The sequence below is a fragment of the Solanum dulcamara genome, chromosome 11 (genome assembly GCF_947179165.1).
Source record: "Solanum dulcamara chromosome 11, daSolDulc1.2, whole genome shotgun sequence".
In the NCBI taxonomy this organism is placed as follows: domain Eukaryota; kingdom Viridiplantae; phylum Streptophyta; class Magnoliopsida; order Solanales; family Solanaceae; genus Solanum; species Solanum dulcamara.
Genome location: NC_077247.1, coordinates 61,571,625 through 61,592,268, shown reverse-complemented (window position 1 = coordinate 61,592,268; position 20,644 = coordinate 61,571,625). Strand labels below are relative to the sequence as shown.

The 20,644-nt window shown below is 33.5% G+C and overlaps 3 protein-coding genes, 2 non-coding genes and 1 pseudogene across 5 annotated transcripts; 5 read left to right on the top strand and 1 right to left on the bottom strand.

Annotated features, from left to right (window-relative positions):
- Positions 1-807: 807 nt before the first annotated feature.
- LOC129872788 (glucan endo-1,3-beta-glucosidase, acidic-like) lies at positions 808-2,454 on the bottom strand (annotated as a pseudogene).
- A 3,021-nt stretch (positions 2,455-5,475) lies between these two features.
- On the top strand, positions 5,476-11,894 carry LOC129872339 (monodehydroascorbate reductase 4, peroxisomal). The gene is made up of 7 exons (XM_055947303.1): positions 5,476-5,666; positions 6,905-6,956; positions 7,558-7,638; positions 8,534-8,652; positions 9,625-9,844; positions 10,434-10,552; positions 10,985-11,894. The coding sequence occupies exons 1-7, from the start codon at positions 5,547-5,549 to the stop codon at positions 11,717-11,719; spliced, it is 1,446 nt and encodes a 481-aa protein (XP_055803278.1). The 5' UTR covers positions 5,476-5,546; the 3' UTR covers positions 11,720-11,894.
- Positions 11,895-12,178: 284 nt separating this feature from the next.
- On the top strand, positions 12,179-12,250 carry TRNAP-UGG (transfer RNA proline (anticodon UGG)). Its single transcript has one exon. It is a non-coding gene; the product is annotated as a tRNA-Pro (tRNA).
- Positions 12,251-12,717: 467 nt separating this feature from the next.
- Positions 12,718-14,292, top strand: LOC129874581 (50S ribosomal protein L12, chloroplastic). The gene is made up of 2 exons (XM_055949884.1): positions 12,718-13,410; positions 13,977-14,292. The coding sequence occupies exon 1, from the start codon at positions 12,827-12,829 to the stop codon at positions 13,397-13,399; it is 573 nt and encodes a 190-aa protein (XP_055805859.1). The 5' UTR covers positions 12,718-12,826; the 3' UTR covers positions 13,400-13,410; positions 13,977-14,292.
- Positions 14,293-15,311: 1,019 nt separating this feature from the next.
- TRNAP-UGG (transfer RNA proline (anticodon UGG)) lies at positions 15,312-15,383 on the top strand. The gene has a single exon. It is a non-coding gene; the product is annotated as a tRNA-Pro (tRNA).
- A 1,884-nt stretch (positions 15,384-17,267) lies between these two features.
- LOC129874966 (50S ribosomal protein L12, chloroplastic-like) lies at positions 17,268-18,049 on the top strand. Its single transcript, XM_055950365.1, has one exon. It carries the CDS (start codon positions 17,340-17,342, stop codon positions 17,910-17,912), a length of 573 nt encoding a protein of 190 aa, XP_055806340.1. The 5' UTR covers positions 17,268-17,339; the 3' UTR covers positions 17,913-18,049.
- The last annotated feature ends 2,595 nt before the right edge of the window (positions 18,050-20,644 follow it).

The window sequence follows — 20,644 nt, the reverse complement described above, 5'->3', positions numbered from 1 at the left end:
CAAAACTAATGTATCAGAAAAGTTGAAAAAAAGGGGATATCGGGTAATTTTGATACAATGAGGGATGTATAGTAATTAGACTTTTCCATTATGGGATTTAGGTAAAGTTTACTAAAAAGAATCAACTCCTGCCAGCTTTCTAGCCCACTTCACGGCCCATTATGTCCTCACCAACACAGAAGGCCCACTTATGGCCCAACACGCATATTCGGTTCCTTATATTCCACTTCAAATTTTTATGGGCTGACAGCTCATCTAATTTGTATGTGTGTCGTTTCTAATTTGTACTTGGGCCGACAGCTCTATGGGCCTACTATTTTGGGCCGCCCAACAAGCACCCGTAAGCCATTTGCACTTTATCCCTTTGTTGTGCTGTTCTTTAATTTTTGCTTCTCGGGACAAATAATTTTTTCACAGGGCATAAGTTTATATTTTCGCATCATAATATTGAAAAAATTATGTCTTGCGCCTGTTATGCTCCGCTAAGCACAAGTTCGATTTCAAAGGGAAAAAATTTATCACTCTTAAATTGAAACTTCTATTGTGTCTTTTTTCTTACAACAAAACATACAAATACATAAAAGAGGCAAACATTTCTTTGACAGACAAAACACCACAAGTTTATGATTATGAGATTACAAAACTTAAAACACAACAGTCATTCAAAAAGATGATACATGTTTTTATAGCTTAAAAGCTTGTAACATCTTTACTAGCATCTTTTTTTTTTATCCATTATTCCTTATACATATTAACTAATTAAAAAGATATATGTTGATATTATAGCAACATAAATCCCCTTAGGCCTTAACTATTAAAGTTGAACAGATCATATTTTGAGTTTCTGTCAGGGTAAAACAGTCCAAAATGTCTCTCAGTTTCGTCCCCTCCTTTGCCTCTTTCATCAAACATTGCAAACAAAAATGTCTCAATTTTCCTTCCAGGCTTCTTTGGAGTGCCATTTCTAACATGATTAATCAATTTCGTGTAATAAGTCCGCGCATTATCAGCCGTTGCAGCAGGGTGTCCATTAGAAGGCCATCCAGTCTCCGAAACAACTATTTCTACATTGGGTGCACCAGATTTCTCAAGAGCATAGTACATACTATCAACGAGCGCGTCAAAAAGATTTTGGTAACCAGCTGAGTTTGTTCCCGAATCTGTAAACAGGGAATAGGATAGTGGTATATTTTTCGTATTATAAATGTAACTGAAATATGGGTAAATATTTACTAGTAATGGCAAATTATTGTCTTTAAGAAGTTTCACTATTGGATCAGTCAAACCTCTCCAATCAGGATTAAACATACTATTTTGGGGAGGCCATGTATTTGTTAACAAGGCTGAATATATCGCGGTTGAGACTTTAATTTGGTCTTGCAATCCTGCTTCTACTATCGAGTTATGAACATTTTCAATAGTAGGACCAACAAATGGAGCAAATTCCACCTTCTTTATTGGACTGATTTCATTTCCAACCGCGATATACCTGAATTTAACACTTGGGAAATAGGCATTTATGTTATCGTTCACCCAATTTCTGGCTTGATTAGGATCTTGTGCTAGTGTTTAGACATGTTCATTTGGGACATCAAGAAGGACTTCAATGTTACTTTCCCTTAGAGCATTCAAAACATCTGTGTCTGGATAATAGAGTCTTATTTTATTGATACCATTGGCATGAAAATGATTTACAACATCATATTCTGATGGCAAATTATCGGCCATTCCTCCATAACATACCCCAACAGAGTGTACTCCTGCAATATTTTAAACAAAAAATTAGCACAAAAAAAAAAGTTCCAAATTGAATTTCAACTTAAATAGTACTAGATGTCACATGATTAAGTAAATGTGAAAAATTAGAATGGAGAAGCCAAGTAAAATGAGTTTTAACTTATATACATCGGCAACATAAGAAATTTCTATCTACAGTATCAGGTTAAGACACTCATTTTCAAGATTATAAATTTCATTTCAAATAAACCTGAAAGTGTTAAAGCTCTAATACATTGTCCGTGTATAAATAAAGACATAATAATAATTTTTTACACTATCAGATCATTATATCTACAGGTAAACTTTCTTAAAATCAGAGATTTGAAATCTTGAAAATAAGATTTGTTTTATGCTACAATAAGTTAAGTGATGATGTATATTATTTATCCTGTTGATATATATTGCTTAAACTCAATATATATATATTCAAAAACATTCACAAAGAACAATATCCAAACCAAAAAAAAATCTAAATATTCTTTCAAAAGTGTCACATAAATTGAGACAAAATAAGTATTTTTTCCGAGAGAGACCTGTCATTAGGAGGCCACACATTAATAATACCACCAGTGCTACCACAGGTACAACAGAGAAACTCTTAGTGGAGAGAAAAAGCAGACTCATTATGATAATGTAAGCAATAACAAGAAAGTTTCAAGTGAGAATTAATGTGAATAACAATAATCAAACAATTGCTTCTTATATAGAGAAACATCACTAGATTTAGAAGCAAATTCTGGGAACCTAAAATTACTAATTTTCCAGTCAAGCCTAGTAGATAGTAGACCCCCTAAAGACACCAACATGAGTATTGGTGCAGTGGTGGACCGTTTCATCACTAACTAGAGATCTCGTATTCGAGTACTGAATATGGAGAATATCCTATTGAGAACGCCATCCGAATAAATCCTGCAACACGCGTAATTCAAATTTAATCAAAATTCTAATATGGACTTTAGTGCATCGGGCTGCCCCTTTTCTAATATGGACTTCGAACACTGTGTAAAAAAAAACCACTAAAGACTCTGTCAAGCAAATAATGGAACAATAAATGGAACAACGGGAAAATTAGCAAATTGCAAATTTTAGACATCTATACTAACTATCAGAACCACTAGCTAAATATATTTATCAAAGATATACGACACCGTGGGGTCGTTTGCTAACTTGGTGTAGCCGCTAAGAAAGCAACTTATTCATATACTAGTTACGTCTATTTTTACTTATTCTCTATTTTAAAATAGATTTTCAATTATTTTTTTTCATATTTTATCCATAATATTAATTATTTATTCTCAAATTATTTTCCAAAATCTAATATTAAACATCAATTAATAGAAATAATATAGTAAAATAGTTATGTCAATTATTATTTTCTTAATGAATGTGTCAAATTCAAATGTGACAATTAAAAATAAATATATAGATTATTAATTTTTGTATAAGCTATACAATATTTGGTAGTAAATTAGACAATTAGAAAATAGGTTATACATGTATAAAATTAATACGGCTCTTGTTTTGCAATTTAGAAACTTGCAAAATAAATACATGTATATAAGTTATGAGAAAATTAATGTATTATCTTATATGAAATAAAAGACGAAATAACTTATATCTTCATAATTCTAACTGGCCATCAAACAACCATATATACGTAGTGGTTATTCTTGACTTGGAAAGTTTTCGATTCACAAGATAATTTACTTTATAATTAGGGTCGTTTCATGATATATAATTGAATCCTCGCTCGACCACAAGTCCATAATATATTTTTGTCGTATAGATACCGTAATTGTGTATAGATCACTTTTAAATCATTCTAATTTAAAAAATTAAAAAATAATTTATTAATTATTTTTTATATTTTAATGACTTATAATAATTAGAAGCGATATTACAAAAGTATCATTTTGTTTATTGTTTTTAAGGAATATGTCAAGTAAAATATGAACAGATAAATATAAACAGAAGGAATATTAAGATAATTCAAAGCTTATTATTATATTTAAATGGTCATTTGAATATACCAGTTTCATAACTTCAGACACTTAGGCAAGTGGAAATTGCACGTCATATGATTTGAATCTTGATTATCATAATTCACATACAGCTAAAACATGACTTTGGTTTCATTAATTGCGCATGGCTTATTATCCTAAAGTTTATCATTGATTAAGATCGAATAGAATAAGCATACTCCTACTACACCAAACACATAAATAAAATGACAAAAACTTTTTATAAATCTTTTTTGATAAAGGAACTATAAATAACATTAGACAAGACCAATTTTGATACATTGGATGAGACTGTTTTTTTCTTAAATAGAAGTTTTGGATTGAAGTCTTGGTATAGAAAAATCTTTGATAAAGAACGCCTTAATGGGGCTCTACGTGGTGTAAATCTAAATACTCGAGCTCAAATGCAAAAATAAATTACATTTAAAAAATTTGACTTATAAGTGCATTTAATAAATGCGGCTTATAATGTGTTCAATCGAATTAAAAATAAATTATGTTATTTTTTATTTTGGGTAAATAGCATTTTTAATCTCATTGTTTGTGAATAATCACAAAAATTCTAAAGTATTAATCATTCTATCGTCTAATTACTTTTATTTTATGTTAAGCTTGTATTATTATATATTCGCGGATAATATTAATTTAAAAAAATTGCCACGTCAGTTAACTTGATCATTAACCGTCCATCACACATCCCTATGCAAAAGATGAATCCACTCCACGTGTATCAATAATGTCGCTTTCTCTCCTTTCAGTAGGTCCCATTACCTACCGTCCCCACAATAAAGAGCTAATTTCCCTTTTGATCCTTCAAATTATCACTAATAGAATTTCATTTTCATCCTTTGTGGTACTTTGTAAAACATATTTAGAACCCGTTTGGATGAACCAACTTAAAGTCCTTTTTTAGTTTTTGGACGTGTTTGACTAATGCTAACTTTAAGATATAAAGTTTTTAAAGTCAGTCAAAAATGAAAAGTTAGAATTTCTAACTTTTTTTTTCAAGTGTTCAAAGCCATTTTGTTTGACTATGAAAATTATTTTTATATCCCTTGTATTTTAACTAAATTCCCAAACTACCCTTTTTATTCTTTTAATCCTAAAATTCAAACACTTATTTTCAAGATAAGCATTTTTATCCAAACACTCAACTGCTTATTTATAAAAATAACTTTCAGCACTTCAAAATTCTAAAAGCACTTCATACATAAAAGTTACTTTTTTAAGCCCATCCAAACGGGCTCTTAATCTTGAAATAATGAAAATGCATATTTTTGATCTAAATAAGTAACAACTGTATGTTATTCACTTATTTTGTCTTTAGAATTCAAATATGAAGCAATAATACTTGAATAATAAAATGATCTATCCATAAGTGTTTCAATATCAATTTACACATTTTTTTAATCAATTAAAAAAATTATTTGAAAAATATTTCTTAAGCCCCATATTATACTTATTCCAATTACATCGTATAAATTGAGATGCAGAAAATAATAATATGTTGAGTTTTGAAGATTCAGAAGCAAAAGGAATAAACATGCAAAATCAGGACTAAAAGTGAAGTGTTTCCAATTCTGATGGTTCAAACTGCAAATGGAAGGATTTATAGAAAAGGGCAAAGTGGTAAAAGAAGTTCGAGAAATTGCTACAGCCCACGTTAATTGAATGATGCATGATAAAAAAATTTAGAAGGATAAGATTTCAAGTTTGGGATTTTTGGTCCTTAGAATTTTGGGTGAAATGGGACGGGCCTTTTTGTATGTAATATTGGGAGGAGGAGTTGCTGCTGGTTATGCAGCTCATGAATTTGTTAAACGAGGTGTCTCTCATGGCGAACTATGCATAATCTCTGAAGAACCGGTAAATATTACTTTTTTCCTTACTTTCTTCACTTCTGTTATATTAGTTTCTTGGTTTTCACTGTTAAAATTGGTTACTTTTTTCATTCTTTGAGTTCAGTTTCAGCTTTAATTTCTGGGTTTTTGATGTTTTTGTCTTCTTTTTGTTCTTCTTTAATTTGGGCATTGCTACTTATTTCTTACAATGTTGTAAATGTTCAATCTTGTGAAGTTTTGCCTGTAATCCAATTTGTGTAGGTGTTCTTCTTATTTGAGCTGAATTAGGGGTTTTGTGATGACTTTTCGAGCCTAGAATAAATTTTAATTTCTGGGTTTTTGTTTTCTTGTTGTTCTTTCTTAATTTGGATATTGCTGCGTATTTCTTAAAATGTTGTAAATGTTCAATCTTGTGAATTTTTGCGTGTAATCCAATTTGAGTAGGTTTACTTCTTATTTGAGCAGAATTAGAGGTTTTTTGATGACTCTTCCAGCCTAGTATAAATTTTAATTTGCTTGGAAGCAGGATGAGTATTTGAATCACTGAATCACATTGAGAATTTTTGAATTTTTGTAGCTTTGGCCTAATATTGATGGAAACATTAAATGCTTACAGCTGCTAATTCTCGGGTCTGGAACAAATTATTCCTGAGGATGCTTTCAAAGCAGTATCTTTGGTTAGAACGTCATTATGTCTAAGGCTGTTTGGTTATGAAGAGTTGTGAATAACAACTGTATGTTATTACTTCTAGAAAGTTTTAGGAGGAACGTAGTGATACTTGATTTGCTAGTATGAATCCGAAAAAGCTGTTCTGATTCTAATAACAATGTCACATGATAGAAATGCTAACAATCTGTAGATCAATCTGCTATTGAGTTTTTAGTGCATAGCGCCTACTTGAAGCTCTGCTGGAATGGTTATTCCTTTATACTGTTCCTCCTCTCCTCATTCATTTTCTAGGAGGCAAAGAAGCATAGAACTTAGCTATTTATATTTCTTACTCCATATTCTGTTATCCCCATCCAATTTAATGAAATTAGAAATAATAAAAATCATAGCTTCGAGTGATCTGCCCCTTTCATCTATCTTGATCTTTCACCTTAAGCTAAAACTAATGTCATTAACAAAATAAGACCAAAACTCATCAGATTATTCCTTATGGAGACACTCATTCAATGGATGGTAACACATGATGGCTCTCACTTGTTTGAGCTTCCATAATTTTCCTACATCATCTTCTAAATTTCTGCTGTTCTTTCCAGGTTGCTCCTTATGAACGACCTGCATTAAGCAAGGGTTATTTACTACCAGAAGGTATCTCTCAGTCACCTCATCCCTGTTCAGTTTTTTGTCTTAAATTTCTTCCAAGTGGATGATCATGCTTTCTTTAGATTCAAAAAGAAGTTTTTTGTGCACTGTAATTTGGGGCAACATCCTACAAGCATTAATGGTGTAATCCTCCCTGGCTATAGTTACTGTTGAGTTAGACATGCTAGCACAGGAAATTGGTATATCCAAGAGTTTGCGGTGGCGTGGATGGTAAGAACTGGGAGGATTTCCTGAAGAAAACATGATATGCACATTTACGGTAAATAGTATGGTTCATATTTACAGATTTACCAGAAGTCCAGAAGTAATAGCATGGAACCATCTTTCCAATGTACTTTAAGTTCATTGTGTTCAACTTCTGTTTAGCAGTTTTATTGTTTTTTGATTCCCCTCTTCCTGTATGTTAGCATGGACATACTGTTTTATTGGAAGCATTAAAATTAATTGCCTTGTCCTGATTACACTAGTTACAAAAGGAATAATTCTATCTTTACAGTCACTTAACAAGAGTTATCTGGATGAGTTGTTTCTTCTTTTCTCTCCTATGTTCTATTTTTTTAACTTATTGAGATTTTATTCTATGCAGATCCTGCGCGTCTGCCTGCTTTTCATTGTTGTGTTGGTTCAAATGAGGAAAGGTTGACACCGAAGTGGTACAAGGAACATGGTAATTTCTCACAATCTTTTGCTTCCTTAACCTCTTATAATATTTTAGCAGGCATCATTATAATTCATCAATTTTAATTTGTGGTTGTCATAGATATATCTAAAATTGTCCAAAATGAGCATTGCAGATACTGACTGCCTTGAACTTATAAAGGTTATTGAATTACTTGCATAGAGGTACAGCTATAGAATCACACTATGTGTTATTCTATTGTAGTTAATGTAGCAGCATAATTTTGTTGATATTTGGTTAAGGGAGTCCCTAGAAGTGATCACATAACCTTGACGACATGCCCATGCAACTCCTTTAAAAAATGTCTGAAGGATTACAAACTAAGAGCTTAACTGGACTGTGCCAACTAGTCTTCGGAGTTAGGTTTGATGTTCGTCTTCCCTTTTGTAGGACTGCCTATTGAGAGGATAGTTGTTTCATAAAAAAAAAAGATTAGGCTTTGCATTCAGAAGTTCGTCTTTGCTTGGTGTAGTTGAAACCTTTTTATATAGGAAGACCATGAACTATGATATTTAACATCTGCTTAAGTTTCATGGTTAGCCAACATTTTTAAAGATTAGAATCAGGGCAAAAGATTTTGAAAGTGTCATTCTTATTTTTTGGGGCTGTAATTAGCTGCAGCAATACTGATTTCTGAATCACTTAAAATGAAGCTTCAATAACCATAGACATCATAAGGTTTTGAAATTGATCTCGTTTCATGGAATGCACTAGCTGGGGATGGCAGCAAAAATAAAGTGCTGGTAACTGGCATCAGTGATTAAAATATGTAATTAACTTAAGCTTTTTGTTTTGGTTCTACTTATTTTTTAATGCAAAAGAATGAGCTTTTAATATCTTTCCTATGATATTGATAACTCATTGATTGTTGTATTGCCTTTAGGCATTGAACTGGTCCTTGGAACCCGTGTAAAATCAGCTGATGTGAGACGGAAGACATTGTTGACTGCAACTGGTGAAACCATAACCTACAAGATTCTCATAGTGGCAACTGGTGCTCGGGTATCTAATATATCTTCGGGCTCTTCTACTGTAGCACCATATTCTGTTGCATTTTTTATGCATCAAGACATTAGAGTAGTGTCCTTTTCTGATGGAGTGAATAAGCAGGGGTGAATGCAACTTCAAGTTTCTGGATTCAGATCTACTTTCGACGTGGAACATAAATTTATGGGTAAAAATCCATTAAAATTGCAACAAATTGTAGATGTGAACCCATAAACTAAAAAATATAATGGGTTCAATTCTCAAAACCCTTTGGGGTTTTACCTTTAATGTTCTTAGCAAACAACATACCCAGTGTAATTCCATAAGTGTGGTCTGGGTAGTGTAGTGTGTACGCAAATCTTACCCCTGCCTCTCTATCTTTACGAGGTAGGGGCAAGGTCTGCGTACACCCTACCCTCCCCAGACCCACTTCTGGGATTACACTGGGTATGTTGTTGTTGCTACTTTAAGTGATTTCCCAGAGAGGTCAGTGGATACTGACCAAACTTGAAATACAATTCTGCTGTACCGACGAAGAACGAAAATGAAAGTTTTGCTGATTCACAATACCTTAGCTTGTGCATAATCTTGTGCATGTGATTTTTTGAGTAAGTTTATACCAGTGAATATATTATTTGGTTATAAGCCTCTCCATAGAAACCTTGAAAGAATGTCAAGAATCAGTAGAATAAAAATGGCCCATACAATCATTTTGATATGTATCCTGTGCCTCCACTCTGCTGCAGAAACTAGGTGTCGATCTTGTTAGCATAGGTATTAGGCTTCATGGACATTCAGATGAGTAGAGTTCATTTAGTTCAGTATTGAAAGTTTGAAACAGAATTGGATTAATGAGTGAGCTCTGAGAGTTCATGCCAAAGGCTTTCTTTGGTATGGACAAAGTTCAACCTCAAAGACCAAATCCCTAGTGGACGATGAAATTAAAAATTTATAAAGGCTCTGACTTTTGGTTGGCATGTACTGTAGGCTTTGAAACTTGAAGAGTTTGGAGTGAGTGGCTCAGATGCTGAGAGTGTATGTTATTTACGAGATTTGGCTGATGCAAACAGGCTTGTTAATGTGATGCAATCCAATAGTGGTGGCAATGCTGTTGTTATTGGTGGTGGCTACATAGGAATGGAATGTGCTGCTTCTTTGGTGATCGGCAAAATAAATGTCACCATGGTCTTTCCAGAAGCACACTGTAGTAAGTATTCTTTTGTGAAGGTGAAAAACTTTCTTTTCTTTTTTTTTCCTCGAGTTTCTTTAGGTTGCTTGTAAATTATATTCTTTTGTGAAGATGGAGAACTTTCTTTTCTGTTTCTTACTCGAGTTGCTTAGGTTGTAAATTATATCAGAAGTAAAAAACTGTTTTTTTCCTCTCTCTAAAGAATAATCCAGAAGTATAACTTTAATAGTTGCATTTCTTTCAGAAAACACAAACAACTATCTGAAATCTGCCACATGCGTTGCTTTCCAAACCATGCTTTTAGTGGAGAAAAACAGTGATCTCAGTAATCAACAAATGCTTTAAAGATGTGAAAATTGTACAGAATGTGGGACTTCAACCCACATATTTCCTCAAAAAATGAAATCAGAGATTGAAAGCTTATGTATGAGAAAAGCAAATTTGTTTCTTAATTCTTAAAACCCGAAGTCCAAGAGTTAGTTACCGTTACAAACCATAAATGTGCAACCATGGCTATTCTTTCTTAAGTTCATCAGATGACTCACTGTTGCGTTTTGTTATGTTAATATAAAGCATTTAATTTTCTTTCCTTTTCTTTTGTTGTTAGTGGCTCGCCTATTTACTCCTAAAATTGCAAGATTCTACGAAGAATTTTACCAGTCAAAAGGAGTTAAGTTTGTCAAAGGAACGGTCTTGACATCTTTTGATTTTGACTCCAATCAGAAGGTAAAGCCTGTTGCTTGCTTCACTTAGGTGTCTTTTGCTTGAATGCTTTCTTAATAGTGTTTATTTGAACTGGTTTGCTTGAATGCCTTCACAATAGTGTTTTGTTTGAACTGGTTCGCTTGAATGCTTTCACTTTTTTTTTTTTTGAACTGCTTTTTCATTTACCTCTTTTTGAAGATTTTTAAACTAAATTTGACTAGTTTGTTAATGTAAACTCGGTTTATGAGTTTCTTAAAAACATCTTTTTTAAATCCTGTTTTGTTTGAATAAGAAAGGTTAACTTTTACTGAAGAGGGAAGATTTCCAAACTCCGTTTGACAAGTCACTTTGTTAAGCTGGAACAAACAATAATCAACTGTTGCGTTTCCCAATTTTAAATATCACTGAAGTTATACTTGACATGATGCTTGAATGCGGGAACTTTTTATGCAGATGACTGCAGTGAATCTGAGAGATGGAACCAAGCTACCTGCTGACATGGTCATAGTAGGCATTGGAATTCGACCAAATACCAGCCTCTTTGAAGGGCAACTTACTCTTGAGAAAGGAGGTATAAAAGTCAATGGCCGAATGCAGTCAAGCAACAACTCAGTCTATGCTGTTGGGGATGTTGCAACTTTTCCTGTCAAAATTTTCGGTGAAACACGGAGACTTGAGCATGTTGATTCTGCAAGGAAGTCAGCAAGGCATGCAGTAGCTGCAATCATGGAGCCAGAGAAAACAACAGACTTTGACTACTTGCCATTCTTCTACTCCAGAGTCTTCACACTCTCCTGGCAGTTCTATGGTGACAGTACGGGTGATGTAGTCCATTTTGGGGATTTCTTGGGAAATAACTTTGGTGCATACTGGGTGAACAAAGGTCACGTCGTTGGGTCTTTTCTAGAGGGTGGAACCAAAGAGGAGTATGAGGCTATTGCAAAGATCACAAGGCTCAAACCAGCAATTGAGGACTTGTCTGCTCTCGAAACACAGGGTTTAGGATTTGCATTGACATTGAGTGATAAACAGGAGCTGTCAGAGGCTGTTGTTGTCAGCAGTGGTTCGGATTCCACTCTTGTAAAGGAGAAACCTTTACATGCTTGGCATGCAACAGCTGGAGTCATTTTGGCTGCTTCAATTGCTGCCTTTGCATACTGGTATGGTAGGAGGCGTAGAAGGTGGTAAATGTCTTGTTCAAGAATCATTTCCCTACGGAAGGTTTTTACACGTCGATTCCTGCTGTGTTGTATGATTTTAGCTTAGAGAATTCGAAATACTTGGCCTGAAAATGGCTTCAATCTTACAAACATGTATTCTGTCTTTACAGTATATATCAATACACATTATCCTCAGTTCCTCATCATCATCTCTTATGTTCAAATTGCTTATGTTTTGACACTAGTACATATAATAGGAGGAAAATACAGCTTTAAAATGACTTGGGAAGAAAATCAATGCTATTGGTAGATGCTCTTGAAGAATTGGAACTTCGGATATAATAGTTCTATGAGATATCCCAAAATTATTATCCTTAATCCATCAACTCCAAAGAGGTACGTTCAAGTTTGAAGAAAAAATCAGTTTACATGTGATTATTTTAATTTTTATAATGTTACAACTTATGAGTACACAAATTCCAAACCAGGGCATTTGGTCTAGTGGTATGATTCTCGCTTTGGGTGCGAGAGGTCCCGAGTTCGATTCTCGGAATGCCCCTTTTTTTTTTCAATTATAACTTTATTTATTTACTCTCTCTCTCTATAATTCAGAAAAGATTAATTGCAGCCCCAAACCATAAATTTATTCACAAATTCTTTTTCTTGCGTTAAAAAAATATACAAATAAATTGTATCTGAAGTTTTTTATTTTGATTATTTTGTTCTCAATTATTAGTTTTACATATTGTTTTTTGTCACTGGGTTGTTGTTGTACATATTGTTTTTTGTAATTAATCAACATTTTAAAATCAATATTAGTAAGTTTTGCATAATCTAAAGTAGTATTATTAGCGATACCAGAGCCCAAAATATAGATTTAATTACTTTTTAAAATATTATTTTTTTCTCTTGTAAATCTATTTAATAATAAATAATTCGAATTAAGATATCAAACAGCAGTAAAAAACTAAAAAAATAAAACGCGTAATAAATGAAACAAAAGATAAAGGAAGAAAAGAAACAATGAAGTACATATGACCTTATCAACAGAAATTTCAATCCCCTTATCCTATTTTTTCTATCTCCCTCTTTCACTCCCTTCTCCCCTCCTCAATTTCTCTTTACCTCTGCTACAATGGCTTCCACACTATCCACAATTACCCTTCGTTCTCCTTCTCCCATTTCTCCCTCTACCGCTAACTCCACGCACGCTTCAATTTCTTTCCCCACCAAAACCCTAGAACTTCCCATTCGCACTCCAAAACTCCACCACCGCCGAGCAACATTTGTCCGCCCTCTCGCCGCCGTTGAAGCACCGGAAAAGGTAATCCATCTCGGAGATGAAATCTCCAACTTAACCCTCGCTGACGCCCAGAAACTCGTCGAGTACCTTCAGGATAAGCTTGGTGTTTCTGCCGCATCCTTCGCTCCCGCTGCCGTCGTCGCCGCCCCTGGTGGATCAGCCGCAGATGCTCCAGCTGTGGTTGAGGAGAAGACGGAATTTGACGTAGTCATCGATGAAGTGCCGAGTAATGCTAGAATTGCGACTATTAAGGCTGTTAGGGCTTTAACAAGTTTGGCTTTGAAAGAGGCTAAGGAATTGATTGAAGGATTGCCTAAGAAATTCAAGGAGGGGGTTTCCAAGGATGAGGCTGAAGAAGCTAAGAAACAGCTCGAAGAAGCTGGTGCTAAAGTTTCTATTGCTTGAATAAATTTGTGGTAAATGTTCATTCTTATTTGTGTTTTCGCAAGAGAATTCACTTGTTAGATATACTTGTACCCAATTTTCTGAAATCAATTTTTTTTTACCCATCTTTGCTTATGGTTATGCATCATTTGTGATTTGTTCCAGTTTTAGATTGTTAGTGTGTGTTTCTGGTGCCTATTGTCAACACAATTGCTCCACAAATCCATGTTTGTAAGATCAATTATTAGATGTTCCCCATTTGGGGGGTGTGGAACCTTGAAGGGTCCGACTTTTGTCTCTGTTTGACCAGTCGTTCATGCTCAGAATCTTAGCTTGAGGTTACCTTCGTGCACCTCTGTTGAATGTTAATCATGAGAGTGATATAACCAATTGGGATAATTCTATGCTTGAATTTTGTTCCAAGAATTATTTGTTCTTATGCTGGTCAATCGCAAGAATATGTAACTTCACTGTATTATATGAGTTTATCTATGAGTTAGGTTGTGTCATTTTGGCTACTGGTCATGAAAATAAGCTGATTCAGTGAAATGCAATCAACTGTTGAATGGTTTTATCCATGTCACTTCTTTGTACTCAGCTATATTACAAAGATCACAAGGCTCAAACCAGCAATTGAGGGCTAGGCTGATCTAAAAGACGCGGGTTAGGAATTTGCATTGGCATTGAGTCGTAAACCACAGCCATCAGAGGCTGTTGTTCAGTCTTCTACATGCTTGGCTGCATCAATTGATGCCTTTGCATACTATATTGTTCAAGAAGCATTTCCCCTGTAAGATTTTTACACGTCGATTCTAGCTGTGTTGTATGATTTTAGCTTTAGACGTCGAAATACTTGGCCTGAAAATGGCTTCAATCCGATATTAGTATTATATACTAATACCCATTGTCCTCAAGTCCTCATCATGCCCTTATGTCCAAATTGCTTGTGTGATAACACTAGTACATATAAAAGGAGAAGAAGACGGCTTTAAAATGACTGGGAAGAAAAACAAAATAGATCAATGTTAATGGGAGATAATGCTCCTGGAGAATTGGAACTTCCATTAGAAGAACCTTACTCCATGAATTCATGCATTTTTTTGAAGTCTATGACAGGCATTTTGATTTTTGAATGCTTTGCTTAAAAGGTATATTCAAGTTTTGAAGAGAAACACTTGGTAGGGTGTGTGTGGAATGGAGGAAAATGTTCTCCAATTTTCTTTCGCGTGTATGGTGACCAAATTTTTGGAAACAAGTTTCTTGAAAATGAAAAATATGATTTTTATAACGAAAATAAAAGAAAAATGTTTCATAAACGGCATTCTATTTTGATTATCTCATTCCCACCATCTCTATCCTAACTGTCACCCACCCAATACTGTTTGGCTATATTGTATGGCTATAGTATATAAATCCGTTGGGGACAGTAATTTTTTATTATTTTTCATATGGTTGCTTCATTATTATTTTTTTTCCTTCCTGATTTTGATATATTTTATTTGTGTCGAGAGTGTATCAAAAATAATTTTTCTATCTTTACACCGCCCTGTCATACCTTACTCGTGGAATTACACCGAATATCTTGATGTTATTTAGTTATCAAACAACATTAAATACGAAAATCATTTATTTATTAAAAAGAAGTATTTTTCATGAAAAATACTTTCCTTTATTTCCAAAACACCCTTAATGTGTGATCGTTTCAATCGTTTAAACTTCGATATGATTATTATAATATATGCACAATGAAAGATCAGAAAATAACGGATGGACTTTAGTAAAGATGGTAGGTGAGGGGAGTTTAGGATAGGAATTTTACCTCAGATTGGTCCAAGAAGATGGGCAGGGTTCTTTTCTGTCTTTTATGGTTCCGTCTTAAGTAGAAAGGAAGAAAGGGTTATTATAGAATAGAAAGTACATGAATTCCAAAGCAGGGCATTTGGTCTAGTGGTATGATTCTCGCTTTGGGTGCGAGAGGTCCCGAGTTCGATTCTCGGAATGCCCCCTTTTAATTTTTTTTTTGCTCTCTATATTAGGGAATTATTCCTCCGTTTCACATTTCAGCATTTTGTCTATTTTAGCAAATTAAGAAGAATTTTTTTACTTTTTTTTCTCATACTATATTTAGTATTAAATAACTATATAAAGTAATAGTATTCATACTAGCTTAGAGAAGAAGTTGTGGAGGTTGTGAATTAGAATAGAAAATTTGTAATTGTTGAACGTTATCTCGCTTCCCGACAGAATAAGGATGAAGAGAGTTTGGTGCACTATACTTCTTTCCCCATTCATCCTAGCTGTAGTGGTATTTTTCTTTTGTTGCATGTCCTACGATTTTTTATACTTCTCATTATTTTTGGTCCTTCGATTATCTCATTTATTATTTAGGTATTGTTATTATTAATTTCTTGTTTTTTGAATGTTATGTTGTACTTACCTTTATTATACCCTTTTTGCTTTTGGATTTTTCTTTATAACTGCTTTGATGTGCATTACTCAAGCTAAAGATCTTTTAGAAAAAATATTTCTATCTCTACGAAGTAACATAACACATGCACTTTATCATTTTTAGATCCGCCTATGAAATTATACTAATGAATATATTGATGTTGTTGTATATCATGCAATAACATACAAGTATATGCGAAAAAGAAGTTGTAGAAGGCAAGAGAGATAACTCTAATGGAAAAGCTTCGACGATTTTTGGATGAGCGCAACGTTTGGCAGTGGAGAAGCATCGGAGTAGTTGTGGCTAGCAGTAGGGCTGTACAGGACAAACTGATAAACCGCACCAAACCGACAAACCGAACCAAACCGGAAAAAAACCCGACTAGTGGTTTGGTTTGACTTGGTTTGGTGTTTGAAAAAAAATCCGACCATTATAGGGTTGGTTTGGTTTTAACTAAAAAAAGTCAAACCGAACCCAAACCGACCCGATTATAGATATACTACTTTTAAATTATGTTATACAAAAAAATATTTATTAAAATATAATTTATAAATATTTTTTAAAATTTTTTCATAATTTTTTCATAATTTTTGTTTTCTTTCTTACATTTAGATTTAGATTTGAGTAGCCCATCTAAATAATATACAAAAAAAACTTATCTTATGAAATTATATTATAAAGTTAAAACTTCAAAAAGTGTTGTGCCTCCATCTTATATGTTGATATTTTGTACTAGAACTCTTTTTAAGAAGCACTGCTCTGTGCTTTTTATTAGATACTACGAGAAACCCGAAAAAATCCGAAAAAACCCAAAAAACCCGAGAAAAATTGATATCGAAAAACCCGACTTTTATTGGTTTGGTTTGGTTTATAGATTTAATAACCCGACACAAATGGTTTGGTTTGGTTTGTAAAAAATCCGAACCAACCCGGTCTATGTACATCCCTAGCTAGCAGGTTGAATGGGGATAGTGGCAACAAGGTTTTGTGTAAGAGAAGATAAAATGAAAGAGAAAATGTCCAAAATTCATATTTTTGTGAGATTTGTCCGAAGATTTCATGTAATTTATAAAAAAATCGCCTATATGTTTTGAAATAGCAACAACAACAACTTATCTAGTATGATATCAAGCGTGATGTTTTGAAATGGTCAAGTGCCCAGTGACCTAATCTTAATTTTAGATTTATAATAGATAATAAACTAAAACAAAAACATATCAAAGCAGATCAAAATAAATAAATAAAGAAATCACGACAAAAACTTACAAAAAATAAATAAATAACTAAAGCAAAATAATGTCATAATCGAACTCCATAATTTTAAATATTGATTTATTTTAATGTATCTCAATAAAAGTCGCAAATTTCAATATAAATGGACGAAAAGGTAAAAGGAAAAATAAAAATAAAAATGAGAGGAACTATAAATGACCTCATCAGCACGAATTTTAATCCCCTTATCCTTGGTTTCCTCTCACTGGTTCTCCTCTTATCCTCCTCAATTCTGCTACAATGGCTTCTACATTATCCACAGTTACCCTTCGTTCTCCTTCTCCCATTTCTCCCTCTACCGCTAACTCCACGTACGCTTCAATTTCTTTTCCCACCAAAACCCTAGAACTTCCCATTCGCACTTCCAAACTCCACCACCGCCGAGCCACTTTCGTCCGTCCTCTCGCCGCCGTCGAAGCACCGGAAAAGGTCGTCCAGCTCGGAGATGAAATATCCACTCTAACCCTCGCCGACGCCCAGAAACTCGTCGAGTACCTTCAGGATAAGCTTGGAGTTTCAGCCGCATCCTTCGCTCCCGCTGCCGTCGTCGCCGCCCCTGGTGGAGCAGCCGCAGATGCTCCAGCTGTGGTTGAGGAGAAGACGGAATTTGACGTAGTCATCGATGAAGTGCCGAGTAATGCTAGAATTGCGACTATTAAGGCTGTTAGGGCTTTAACAAGTTTGGCTTTGAAAGAGGCTAAGGAATTGATTGAAGGATTGCCTAAGAAATTCAAGGAGGGGGTTTCCAAGGATGAGGCTGAAGAAGCTAAGAAACAGCTCGAAGAAGCTGGTGCTAAAGTTTCTATTGCTTGAATAAATTTGTGGTAAATGTTCATTCTTATTTGATTTTGATTATCTGGGCAAATTACTGTAAGTTTTTGCAAGAGAATTCAGTTGTTAGATAGTTGTACCCAATTTTCTAAAATCAATATTTTCACCCCTTTTGCTTATGGTTCTCATCATTTGTGATTGTTTCAATTAGATTGTTTGTTAGTGTGTGTTTCAATTTCTTTTGATGCAGAACTATGATCTAAGACATGGCTAGGTGATTTGTTCTCATCCGCTTAAATTGTGCTACTAAAAGTTAGTATGTACTCATGAAATAGTCCATGTGTACACAAGTCTGCTCAAATTAGCATTAAGCTAGTATCTTATTACACTAGTGTTGATTTCATCAAGGTTGTATGAGTTGTATTTGTAGTTGAAAAACCTCTTGTCCCGAGTTGGCTTAAGCCATGCGTTTACTAATGAAATTTAGTGTGGAACCTAGTTGATGAAACATATAACTTGTACAATCTTTTTCATTTTCCAAGTCGATCCAATCCATTCATTTGTTGAGGTGCCCGATGGCAGAGATTTTTGACACGAGGCAAATAGTCAATTTTGAATGAATTTGTTGCCAACCTCTTTTAGAAAAAGACAAATTGCCGATCTTTTCTTCATATCGGGAGAAATCTAATTAAAACTTGCAATTTTTTATTTTTTTGGTTTTCCACCAGTGTTCCGAGTCGGTGGAGCTTTCAATCACAGGGCTCATTCGGGAATGACGCTTCCAATAAAATTTTCACCATACATAAGGCTCGAATCCAAAACCTCTGATTAATAGTGGAACAATCTGACCACTCCACCATAACCCATGTTAGTTGCAGCTTAGGTTAATGCCCTCACATTACACATAAAAGCTGCTACTTCTTTGGCTATGTGATTACATTGTCTACTCTTGGCTTCAAATATTCTCTGGTTTCTCTTCATCCACAGAGCATTAATCCATTTGGCATATAATAATCTGTATAGTCTAGCACTTTGAGACTTGCTTTTGGAGTTGTTGATTGCTCAATCTAAGTGCTGCAAACATGTGTTGTCAAAGAAATCTGGTATGTTCATCCAAAAATAAGAACCTCTTCCACAAGGCTCTAGCAAAATCACAGAAGATAAAGATGTGGTCTCTATTTTCAAGTGTGTTTGACAGAATTTATACACTCCATCCACAAACAATCTCCATTTAGACAACCCATCTGTAGTAGGAAGCCTGTTTCTAGAACTTAATTAACATGTTTGGTTACACATTAGGGTGTGCATTCGTTGTATTTATGATATTATGTTGGGGGGACATTTCCAGAGTATTTAGTGTGAAAATTGTGAGTATTTGAAAAAAATACTTTTTGTTTTTTAAAGAAAAAAAATAATATTTGAAAATTAGAGATGTGTTTGGACATGAATACAAATGGGAGAAGTTTTTGAATTTTTATGAGTAATTTGGAGTGAAAATATTTTTTTTGATGTTTTTGAAATTGGCAAAATTCAACTTCTCAATGTTTTACAGCTAGAAATCAGAAGGCATCACCGAGTAATCCAAATTACATACCAATGGAAAAAAGTATCACATTTTCTATTAAATGTTTTAATTGAATGCAGCTCCTGGAATCATTCTTTCATTGACATGATGATCAAATAAGCTGACCAAGTTAATTTATAAACACTTCTAATTTATGTGCTTGTTCAATAAAATTTGAATTGCTTATAAATTAGGGGAATTTTCGCATATAACCACTCAAAAATATTTTAATTATGCTTCATACCTATAGTTTGTTAATTACGATTGGTAGTTATAGTTATAGCAACATTTGTATAATTCGCTATACAATTCGCAATTTTGTATAACGTTTGTGTATTTCACTATATAATGCATGCACAACGTTTGTATAACTCGCTATGCAATTCGATTCGCGCACAATATTTGTATAAATCGCACGAATTATACAAAACTCAACTGTATAATCGCACGAATTATACAAAACTCAAACTGTAATTACAGCTAGATATTTACCGCGAGCCATAATTAATTCTAACTATAACTATATTAGCTAATTAACTAGTATATGTTTGTTTATCTGGGTAGTTTTCCCTATAAGTTAAGGTTGGGTTTTAAATTGGTCACCTTCAATTTATGACTTAAAACGTTCTTTGTAAGAGTAATGAAAATCATACATATTTGTTGCTCTACAATTTTATTAAATGAGATGCTTAAAGCTAAAGGCTTTTTTTTTTATATTATTTATAGGAAATGTATTTATTGGAAAGTAAATTGAAACAATAAAAAAAGTCAAATTGAAATTGAAAATAAGATATTTCAATATTTTAGTAAATAACTAAATATTATGAAACTTTTGAACTAAAAATAGTTGACATATAAATGCAAAAGATATTATACTAGTAATTAATTTATCTAACTTTTTTATTTTAAATGATCGGCCAAGATAGTTTTATTATATTTCTTCGCTTAATTTCATGATTTAAAAACATCATTTGACATTTTGATAATTTAATTATGTTAGAACTAGGCGTTTGGCACCTTTTACAATTGAAAATATAAAAGATATAAATATTTATACGTAATTTTCATTATGTATATACAGTTAAAAAAATTTATTATTAAATGACTTTGTATCTAACACTTGGTCATATTATAAGACTGGTTAGTGTATTTTTCTTATGTATTTAAATTCTTGAATATTATAAATATTATATTAAATTGTATCAAACAT